Genomic DNA, 11,506 nt, shown 5'->3' with positions numbered 1-11,506 from the left:
CCCTTCCTGAGAGCTGCTGCTAGTCATGGTGGACAATATGGGGCTTGATGGGTTGCCAGCATAAGGTACCACCACATTTGGGTGGAAGCAAGTGGCAGAGCATATTTTCCCCAAAGATCCCATGTCCTGTCCTCGGCATCTCTGGCGAAGAAGGATCTTGGGCAGTATATTACTCTCTGTTTGCCATGAAAGCTGCTGCCAGCCAGAGCAGGCAATGTTGGGTCTACATAGACAAAATGTCTGGCTTGGTCTAAGGCAGCTAAACCTTCTGTTTCTATGAAGAGAAGGAAGCCAAAGGAGTGAATTTCGGGGCTCCATTTTCACCACGGTTCTGCTAGCTTTAATGGTGCAACGTTTTGCTATCATGGAAAAGCCTCTCTTGCTGATTCAGGTACCTAGGGAAACATCTGACAAGCATAGCTGCCAAGTTTTCCCTTTTCTCGCGAGGAAGCCTATTCAGCATAAGGGAAAATCCCTTTTAAAAAGGGATAACTTGGCAGCTATGCTGACAAGGCTTTCCTTTCCTTTATATATTTCCACAAAGGAAACTGCGAAAAGGAGCACCTTCCTAGCGGAGAGATTTGAACTGCTTTAATAAGCAGATCTGCTGTGGATAACTTGCTGACAAGATTAATTATTCAGGTGCATTTTTTTTTTATTTTTTTAAGTCAATGCAAAGGCAAAAACAGCAGTTGCCTCACCTCAAAAAGGATATTGCAGAGTTGGGAAAGGGTCACAAAGTTTATTACACGGCATAGAGAAAAGGTTTTGTCCCTCTCTCCTAACACTAGAATTCATGGTCATCCGAGGAAGCTGAATGTTGGAAGTTTCAGGACAGATGAATGTCCTCCTTCAAGGGGCGCAGAGTTAAACTGTGGAACTCCCTGCCACAGGAGGCAGTGATGGCCACTAACCTAGACGGCTTTAAAAGAGGACAAATTCATGGAGGAGAAGGCTATCAAAGACAACTAGCCAGGATGCCTATGCTCTGCCTGCATGTTCAGAGGCGGCAATGCTTCTGAATAACCCTTTCTTGAAACCACCGGAAGGCAGGGGGCTTTTTTTCTAGGGTGCTGCTGGCAGGTTCCCCAGGGGCAAATGCACTCGATGTTTTAGTAGCTCCATATCATGTTCCTGCAGTGTTGGTTTTCTGCTTTGCTCTTTAATTGTCTTATTTTTTTTAATATTTGGTTTGACAGTCTGTTCTGCACAAAATCGTTTTTAAAAAAAAGTGCTTAACTTGGGAAGACCGCAAAGGGGAAAAGGTGGCCTAATCAGACATCCATGTGGCCTCATTCATCCCCATCATGGCATCTGGTTTGGCAAAAGCAATTGTGGGCACAGCTGCCTCCGACCACCTACTGCCAGGAGCACAAGGGGGCAGAATCCTGTTGCTCTCAGGTTCTCCTTGCAGGCTTCACAGAGAGAACAGGATGCTGGGCTGGATGAGACCCCTTTGGCCTGATCCATCAGCCAGGCTCATTTTTACATTCTGGGTGGGTTGGGGTTGGTCATCTTGAGCCTATACATCACTTACAAGCATTGTAAATCCTATGGGAAGAGGATTTGCCCTGAATTTAAGCTAGAATTCTCCCCCCCCCCCATTTCATGGATATAATTTTATTGGACATGGGGACTCTCCATAGCTCAGCAAGGGACACGGGTGGCGCTGTGGTCTAAAACACTGAGCCTCTTGGGCTTGCCGATCGGAAGGTCGACGGTTCGAATCCTCGCGGTGGGGTGAACTCCCATTGCTCTGTCCCAGCTCCTGCCAACCTAGCAGTTCGAAAGCACACCAGTGCAAGTAGATAAATAGGTACCGCTGCGGCGGGAAAGTAAATGGCATTTCCGTGCTCTCTGGTTTCTGTCACGGTGTTCCGTTATGCCAGAAGCGGTTTAGTCCTGCTGGCCACATGACCCAGAAAGCTGTCTGTAGACAAACGCCGGCTCCCTCGGCCTGAAAGCAAGATGAGCACCGCAACCCCATAGTTGCCTTTGACTGGACTTAACCATCCAGTGGTCCTTTACCTTTTACCATAGCTCAGCAGCAGAGCGGGCATTGAGTCCAAGGTTGAAGAGAAAGGAAATGGGCAGCTGTCTTATACCATTGGACCATGAAGCACTGGCTGGCAGTGGCTCTGCCGTTTCAGGCACAGAACATTTCCAGCCCTGGCTTGAGAGGACACAGGGATTGAATCTGGGGCCTGCAATCTACCACTGAGCTGCAGCCCTTTCCTCTAAATCCAGGGCACCCCCAGGCAGGAAACGGTCCTGTCTGAAATGCGGGAGAGCTGCTGAAATCAGTGCAGGCAATGCTGAGCTGGGTGGACCAATGTCTGACTTTGTGCAAAGATTGGCTTGGTGCAAAAGAAATTCCTTCAGTAGCACCTTAAAGACCAACTAAGTTTTTATTTTGGTATGAGCTTTCGTGTGCATGCACACTTCTTCAGATACACTTGAAACAGAAGTCAGTCCCTTATGTATATACAGAGGGTGGGGGGGGTGGGAATGGGTGATGGGCTGATGGGAGTGGTAAATCTGTAGATGGCTGTTAATGACTGCAATTTGTCCTGCGGGGGGGGGGGAGCAAGGGCTGAGGCGCTAAAGAAAGCTAGATCATGCATATTGAGATAAGAATCCAATGTCTTTGTTGGATTCCAACATTGGATTCTTATCTCATTATGCATGATCTAGTTTTCTTTAGTGCCTCAGCCCTTGCTTTCCTCCCGCAGGACCAATTGCAGTCATCAGCAGTCGTTAACAGCCATCTACAGATTTACCTCTCCCATCAGCCCATCACCCATCCCCACCCACCCACCCCCACCCTCTGTATATACATAAGGGGCTGACTTCCAAAATAAAAACTTAGTTGGTCTTTAAGGTGCTACTGAAGGATTTTTTTTATTTTGCTTCGACTCAGACCAACACGGCTACCTACCTGTAATTGGTGCAAAAGGTTGAGGATGACAAAAGTGATGGGTGTGCCTTTCCGGAACCGTCCTCTTAAAAGCCGTCTCTATTATTTAGCATTCCCACAGGATTTCTGCACACACAAAGCCTTTTTGTCATCTGCATCTCATTCATTATAGAAGACCACCGAGGGGAATGTTAATCCGGAATGCGAAACTGTGTTCCTTGCTCCCAGATAGCAGCAAAACATATCTTTGCTCCCACCAGGTTGTTGTAGAAAATAATTTATTTATTTTGAAGGCATCCTGGGAACCAGCAGCATGCTTTTTGCATTCAAGCTCAGCTTTTCGTTCCTTGGGTTTCTGTAACTAATGAGGTATGAACTGTAAAGTACTGTGTATACACAAAAGTGCTGTGCAAATTGGAGGTAATAAACAAGGCTTAAAGAACTGGCTTAAAGAGGTCTGTTGCCTGGGGTTACAAACTCAAGCAAAGAGCAATAATGCCTTTTTATTGGGGTTAAGTAATCTGGACACACCGGCCAAGTTAATGCAGTAACAGCTTCTTATTCTTAACCAAGTTAAGACTTGCAGACATCCCCCATTACCATCTTATCGATCCAATATCTGCACATGATTCCTTGGAATTAACGCTGTCGAATTCACAGGGGTTTGCTACCAATGAATACCCGCCATACTTATTTGGGGATGAGTGCCATTGAACCCAGTGGGTCTACTTACTTCCAAGTAAAAAATGCAAAGGATCAGGCTGCGTGGCTGCAAAATACAATTTAAGACTGAAACAATTTGCAGAGGGTGGCTTAACAGTTAACACCACACTCTCTCTCAGAAGCATCTGTTTTCCCTTAAAAAAAACCAACATCTTCAACATCCAGCCTGGGGGTGTGTTCTGTATAGCTCAGAAGTCTGCACTTGGTATTGTGAGCATTAGTTGGTCCCAATAAAGCTATTGATTTTACTATTTATGTGCTGTTTTTCTGGTATTTCGTGCACTGCCCTCGGATCCCTGAGGATGAGGGGTAGTCTAGAAAAAAGAGATCTTAAAATATTCTGTTCAAGTGGAACGGCAGGGCTACCAGTTTTTTATATTAAAATATTGTTATTTTTATAGAGCAAATAAAAGGTTAGACAAGTAAAAGGTTGTCATTTCACTCGCTCTCTTTTCTCATGCAGCTGTTGTTGTTGTTGTTTAGTCGTTTAGTCGTTTAGTCGTGTCCGACTCTTCGTGACCCCCATGGACCCCCAGGCACTCCTGTCTTCCACTGCCTCCCGCAGTTTGGTCAAACTCATGTTCGTAGCTTCAAGAACACTGTCCAACCATCTCGTCCTCTGGCGTCCCCTTCTCCTAGTGCCCTCCATCTTTCCCAACATCAAGGTCTTTTCCAAGGATTCTTCTCTTCTCATGAGGTGGCCAAAGTATTGGAGCCTCAGCTTCACAATCTGTCCTTCCAGTGAGCACTCAGGGCTGATTTCCTTCAGAATTGAGAGGTTTGATCTTCTCGCAGTCCATGGGACTCATGCAGCTACCAGGAAGCTAATAATTTACTTCTGTGTCCTCACAAAGAATCACAGTTCTGTATATATCGAGTTAGCAAAGGAATTGCACAATTGATGTTGAATCTAGCCTGGTCCTTACATATATTTAGTTACCCAAGCATCCGCCCTACTGCTACCCCCCCAGGCCAAATCTCTGGGGGTTATTTTGGGCTAGAGAAGGGAAGCAGACCAAGGAGAAAATGTTGCAGGAATAGGAGATTTCAACTCTCCTCACACTGACTGTGTAAAAGTGCGTTCAGCTATAAGGTAAAGGTAAAGGGACCCCTGACCATTAGGTCCAGTCGTGACCGACTCTGGGGTTGCGCGCTCATCTCGCATTATTGGCCGAGGGAGACGGCGTACAGCTTCCAGGTCATGTGGCCAGCATGACAAAGCCGCTTCTGGCAAACCAGAGGAGCACACGGAAACGCCGTTTACCTTCCCGCTGTAGCGGTTCCTATTTATCTACTTGCATTTTGACGTGCTTTCGAACTGCTAGGTTGGCAGGAGCTGGGACCAAGCAACGGGAGCTCACCCCGTCACAGGGATTCGAACCGCCGACCTTCTGATCAGCAAGCCCTAGGCTCAGTGGTTTAACCACAGCGCCACTTGGGTCCTAAGGCCTCAGCTATACAGCTGCAAATAAAATGTTTTAAATGTAAAGTGCAATGTACAAATGTGACACAAGATGGCGACAGTGAGCTATGCAAAATTCAATTGCTTTTTCAAAACTTTTTTTAGAAAAAACCATTTTCACAGTGTTTCTTCTATGTGTGCAGATTCCACCTAAGTGTTGTCAAACACCCACCCCCCCACCCCCAACACCAACACACCAATATAACACCTCTCCTCCAAGCAGCTAAAAGTGGTTCCCCTCCCCCAATTTTACCCTCCCAACAACCCTGTGGGGTAGGTTGGTCTCTCCCAGGTCACGATCTGACACTTTGACCATTACACCACACCTAAAACATATAAAGCTTATGGTACAATAGCAAGGCACTACATTTTCAAAAATGGGGAGCAGCTATTGCTATTTGCTATGCCCCTCACAGAACTACAATTCCCAAGCAGCCCTTCCTCCTCAGGAACTCTGGGAACTGTAGCTCTCTGAGGAGAATGGGAGTCTCCCAGCCAATCTCAGCCCTCTGAATAAACTACACCTCCCAGGATCCTTTGGGGGTGGTCATGCACTTTAACTGTGTATTGAATATGCTTTAAATGGATAGCGTGAGTCTGAAGGCCCCAAGCTGTGAAGGTGGCTTTAAGAATTGCCTATATAGCAGTATCCAGCCCCTCTGCAAAGCTCCCCCTTCATGCCAGTGGGGCTTACGCAATAAGCTGGCAACAAGGGGACTGGGCCTTCAGTTGACATTTATTTACGTCAATCACCTTCCTGCCGCTTGCAGTCTGGGAATGGAGCAGACAAACTTCCAGATGGGGGAACCAGGACGGCTAACATTGTGCGAAAGTCTTGTTGTGCTTCCAATCTGCTCTTCAAACTAGAAATAGACTTCGCTTTTCTTCCCACACGCACCCCACACACTTCTCACCCTCCGAGACGAAGAATGAAGCTTCTCAGAGCCAACGGGAAGGTGGCAGAAAGAACACTCTGTCTTTAGTTATTTTTTAAAAAAACAAAAACCACCACTTTTAAAAATGATGTGTTTGCATTGACTTCTTACTCTCTATCTCTAGGACAGAGAAAAAGGGAGAATTCTGCTCATTATAAGATTGAGTAAGTGGAGGTTCCCACGTGTTTGGAATCTGCATCACCAACACGGCTGATCCGATACATTTTAATGTATTTATATATACCAAATATTTATATACCTCTATTTCATTTTTTAAAGGCATTTTACTGCAGTTATAAGAACAGGCCAGTGGCCTATCTAATCCAGCATCCTGTTCTCACAGTGGCTGAACAGTTGCCTGTTGGAAACCAGCAAACAGGATTCTACCGCAAGAGCCCCTCTCCCCTCCTGCAGTTTCCAGAAACTGGGATTCAGAAACATGACTGCCTTTGATCGGGGAGCCAGAGCAGAGCCATCCTGGCCGAGAGCCACCAAATTCTCTTCCATGAATTTGTCAAACTTGTAACATGAATTTGTTGTACGCAAAACTATGCAATGAAATCTCTCTGCCGTTAGTTATTTGCTTTATTATTGTATCTTGATACACTCCCTGATAACAGAAACATCGGCAGCTACTGCACAGCAGGCCAGACTGGTTTGGTTTGGTTGTTGCACGCAGGAAAGCAAGAAAACTCTTTCTCTGGCCCTGCCCTCTGTACTGTTTGCAATAGCATTACCTTCAAGCCATGTCTGTCAGCATGCCACTCATGCCAAGTGACTCTGTGTTTGTGGTGGCCTTTTTTTCTTTCTTTCTAGTAGATACACCTCTATTTGTCCAACCCTTGGACCGTTAAATACAGGCGCTGACACAGACTGTAGCTTTTGGAAAACATCAGCGTTGCTCAGTTTAAAGGAGAAAGCTTCTACACCTCATTGAGAACATTTTGCAGTTGGCCAGGCAAGATTTCCAGTGTCTCAGCAGCCAAAGGACACTTAAGGCAAGGACGGGGAACGTGCAAAGTCCTTGTCGAACTCGAACCCATCACCCGCTGCCAGCATGCCGAAAAGTTGGGGGAGTGACAGAAGTCATAATCCAACAACACTTGTCCTGAAAGACCTACATTGGTGCCCGGGACGTTTCCAAGCACAATTCAAAGTGTTGGTGCTGACCTTGAAAGCCCTAAATGGCCTCAGTCCTGTAGACCTGAAGGAGCGTCTCCACCCCCATTGTTCTGCCCTGGACACTGAGGCCCAGCTCTGAGGGCCTTCTGGCAGTTCCCTCCCTGTGGGAAGCGAGGTTACAGGGAACCAGGCAGAGGTCCTTCTCGGTAGTGGCACCCACCCTGTGGAACGCTCTCCCAGCAGATGTCAAAGAGAACAACTTTTGGAAGACATCTGAAAGCAGCCCAGTTTAGGGAAGTTTTTAATGTTTGAAGTTTTATTCTGTTTTTAATCTGTTGAGAGCTGCCCAGAGTTGCTGGGGAAACCCAGCTGGATGGGTGGGGTATAAATAATGAATTATTATCATCATCATCATCATCCACCGGGATTGGTGGGGGACGTAGAGGAAAGGTAATTCAACTGGAGGAAACACAATTCAGGTTTTCCCTGGACTTGACTATTGCTAAAGAGTGGGAAAGGGGAATGCCGCATGGCACAAGCAGAAGGGAGCGAGCCCTCGGTTCCATCTAGTGGTGCTAATTATTGTGCAAAAGTGCATGCTTAATTTATTCTGGAAGACAAAAATTCCACGATGCATAATTTGGATAATTTTTGGCGTAGGAAACCCCTGTTTGTTTGCAGCTCACAACAGAAATTGCTTTGACTAGCGAGAAGCGTCCAGCTCACATAACTTTCTTTGCAATGCCCGTATCTATTTTATGCGATGTTGTCACTGCATGGTCCTCTGTGGAGAATCATTCCAAAGGACTCCCGTTGCAGTGTGTGTGCGTGCATCTGTGTGTAGAATCGGACCGTGATATCGAAAGCCTCTCTCCATACTCACAAAACGTCAATGAGTTAACCTGGTCCTGATTTTCACCTCCTGCAACATGGGAGATAACGGCCCTTCCCCGTCATGGAAGAGTGAGATAAAAAGATTGCGAGCTGCACAGATTCAGCAGAACCAAAAGCCAGATGAGGTCTGTAACGAGAATATATTAGCATTAAAAAAAATCTCTGTGAAGAAAGAGCTTTTAAGATAAACTGATTAAGTCAAAGTCACCTTGAGGGCTAGAGCCCAGGTCGTTCCAAGGCCTTTCCCTGGTCCCAAGGCAGCTTAAGAATTCAAAACAAAATAAGGCGCTTCGTCCAAAGGGACAGAGTAGTTCTTAAGAAGAATGGGTGTTTTTTCAAAGAGCTCCCCTTTGTAGCTGCGCCATTTGCCAGCTGGGATGTAAATGTCTCGCTCTTGCTTGCCCATCTCCAAGACGGGAGCCACCATCAGGGTGTCCCCAATGAGGAACTGGGAATCGATCTTGTGTGCAGCCTCATCGTGGGGAGAAATCCACCAGATGGGCCGGACGATGGGGTCCCCAGTGTTGGTGATTTCCCCGGCCAGCTCCAGCAAGAGGGGGGCAACCAAAGACTCGTGGAGGCTGCTGAACTTCAGGGCGATGTCGATGACCTCTCTGTCGTAAAGCCACGGAGGCATGGAGAACTGCATGGAAGGCATGAAGGCCGACAGCTCCAGCCATCGGATGTAGAGCTCCCGATCTGGGATGTCGACAGCACCTTCCGTTTTGTTAGGGAGAAAATTCCCACCAATCATATCGGGCAGTACAAAAGGGTATCCCAGGAGGCCAATGGTCAGCACCGTGGGTATCAAGGACTTCAGCCCAAGTTCATACCCACAAATTGAGTCCCGGTCAATGATACGAACAAAACAAGAGATGTGCTGGGATCGGTAGCCGACTCGGACTTCTGCAAGCTCATGAAATGGAATGGCCATTTCTGCATAATGCCGGGACCAAATGCTGGGATCTGCCAAGGTATGGAAAGTATGGAATTGTTTGGGAAGGTAGCATGTCTCACCGGCATCAAACTTGAAGGATGAGATGCTGTACTTAGTGCGGAGTTGCCTCAGGTGTCTCTGGAACCATTTTTTAGCCGAAGGGTTGGTGAAATCCAATATGGCACCCACACCGTTCCACCACACAACCATGGCAGGGAGTGTCCCTTTTGGTTCCGTGACAAAAAGCTTCTTCTCTATTCCCACCTCAAAGTTTGGGGAACTTCTATGTACAAAAGGGTGTATCCAGATGGTGACGTTGAAGCCATCTTTCTTAAGCTTTTCAAACATATCTGTCGCCTGAGGGAACTTCGAAGCGTCAAAGTCAAAGTCACCATAATTCTGTGTGTACATGTCATCAATTTCAAGGTGGCTGTATTTGAAACCGTGCTTTTTAATCATCTGTGCAAACCCCAAAACTTTCTCTTGGTTAATCTCCTTCTTGTACATGGCCCACGTTGACCAGATTGGAAACTGAAACATCCTTTCTGAAGGTACCTTCAAAGGTTTCCTGAAATGGACCTGGGCCATGTACCGGTGGACAGAGGTCATGTCTGAACCTATGCAGACATGGTAACTCAACTGTGGGAAGGGCTCATTCAACGGCTCATATGGAGAATCTTTATACCTGGCTTGGAAGATGAGGGACCTTTCCGAAGCGTTGAACCCAAGGTGGAAGGGCACAGAGTCACTTATCTTGACGGCAGCTGCTTTGGAGGACAGCCAGTACCTCTCCAAGATGCCCCCAAAGCTGTTCCTGAAAGAATAGACATCACTAGTCACAAATGGTGCAGGTTCTTGGCTTCCAGGTAGCCTGATTGGCCATTGCTGTTTGCTCATCTCGTAGCCTCCATACCAGTGGGCGTTCCCCCAGAACATTTTATGTTCCACCGCAGAGTCTGCCTCAAACTCTTCCCAGCGGATGATGTAGCACGTCACCGCCTCGTTGGGTTTGACAGTCTGGATGATGAAACTGAACATCCCCCTCTCTGTACCGGTACAGCTTAAAAATCCCCCTTCCTTAGAACAAGACTCCAGGTCAAGGACACCTGATTGGAAGGCCATTCTGAAGACCACTTCTCCATCCCGGTTTTCAATGGCGAAGCCTTCCTGCCACAGCTCCACCTGCTTCATCTTCACCCTCTCTGCCTTCATAGGAGGAACCATGTAGGAATGCCAGCCCACGGCCACAGCTATGATGAGTCCTGTTGCCAGTAGCGCAGCTCTTCCAAGATAACTCTGCTGGGATGTCTGAGACACCAGAGAGGAATGAAGGGTTGGTTTTGTCCCGGAGCCATTTTCCCTCTGACACTTCTCTCCTTTTCCTTGGCGACGGAACAGCTGAGCTTCCATAATATCACAGATCTAATAGCGGCGGCCAGTGGTTGCTTGGGTTGCTCGACCTTATGGTGGCGAGTGTTCTTCTCAGCTTTATGAAGACTGCGCTTAAAAACAGCTCTGCCCTCTCTCTCCTTCTCTCCCTTGCCGTATCCAGGAATGCAGATCACTACCCTTCAGAATGCAGTGACAGAATGCATCTCAGCCAGGCTAATAAATGAGCCTAATAAATTAATCCTGGTTACCGGGAACAACACTTCTCCGCTGCTGCTGCAACCCCTGCAACATCCTGCTGCTTTTTTTTTTACTCTCGATGAGGCGGTCAGCTGACCAAGGAAGGTTATTACGCAAGCAAATCTCCCTGGGCAGTGAGAGATGGCACAACTCCCTGCGAAGCCTCAGCCAGGTTTTTCTTTCTTTCTGGATGGGGAGAGGGAGCAAAGAAAGTGCTTCGGAATGAGAGGCCCCAGGAGAAGGAAACCAGCAATGCAAAGACATACAACTGTGTGCAAAGGCCCCCAAGAGCAGGCTGCCGTTCTCTCCCAAGGCAGGAGAGTCCTCTGGCGGCCACATCTCATACCTTGCTAGTTGCCCTTGAGATGTCTTAGCTTCGCCGCTCCCTGCGCTGGCAATAATTTTCTCTGCAGCAGTTCAACTTTATGAATGACTCTAAAGCAGGGGTTCCCAAACTAAGGCCCGGGGGCCGGATGCGGCCCAATCGCCTTCTAAATCCGGCCCGCGAATGGTCCGGGAATCAGCATGTTTTTACATGAGTAGAATGTGTTATTTTATTTTAAATGCATCTCTGGGTTATTTGTGGGGGCTGCCTGGTGTTTTTACATGAGTAGAATGTGTCCTTTTATTTAAAATGGATCTCTGGGTTATTTGTGGGGCATAGGAATGCATTCATATTTTATTTTTTTTCAATATATAGTCTGGCCCCCCACAAGGTCTGAGGGACAGTGGACCGGCCCCCTGCTGAAAAAGTTTGCTGACCCCTGCTCTAAAGATCTGGAGTGATCGCCCTTTCTTTTCTCTCGTATTGGGTTTCTTGTGTGATCTTTGATGGCTCTCTAGTATTACTAGATGTATGCCTTAACACACTGAAACGTTATATTTGT

At 47.2% G+C, this 11,506-nt stretch overlaps 1 protein-coding gene across 1 annotated transcript; it reads right to left on the bottom strand.

Moving 5' to 3' along the window:
* Positions 1–6,287: 6,287 nt before the first annotated feature.
* LOC118077352 (myogenesis-regulating glycosidase-like) lies at positions 6,288–11,209 on the bottom strand. The gene is made up of 2 exons (XM_035100971.2): positions 8,262–11,209; positions 6,288–8,180 (listed from the first exon to the last, which is right to left on the bottom strand). Exon 1 carries the CDS (start codon positions 10,398–10,400, stop codon positions 8,316–8,318), a length of 2,085 nt encoding a protein of 694 aa, XP_034956862.2. The 5' UTR covers positions 10,401–11,209; the 3' UTR covers positions 6,288–8,180; positions 8,262–8,315.
* Between the last annotated feature and the right edge of the window lie 297 nt (positions 11,210–11,506).

The sequence above is a fragment of the Zootoca vivipara genome, chromosome 11 (assembly GCF_963506605.1).
Source record: "Zootoca vivipara chromosome 11, rZooViv1.1, whole genome shotgun sequence".
Lineage (NCBI taxonomy): Eukaryota > Metazoa > Chordata > Lepidosauria > Squamata > Lacertidae > Zootoca > Zootoca vivipara.
Note: the sequence above shows the minus strand (reverse complement) of the source record. Positions and strands in the feature narration are given on the sequence as shown.

Excerpts from the sequence above, each read along its gene's own strand:
- LOC118077352 (XM_035100971.2), bottom strand. The coding sequence starts at position 10,400 with ATGGAAGCTCAGCTGTTCCGTCGCCAAGGAAAAGGAGAGAAGTGTCAG.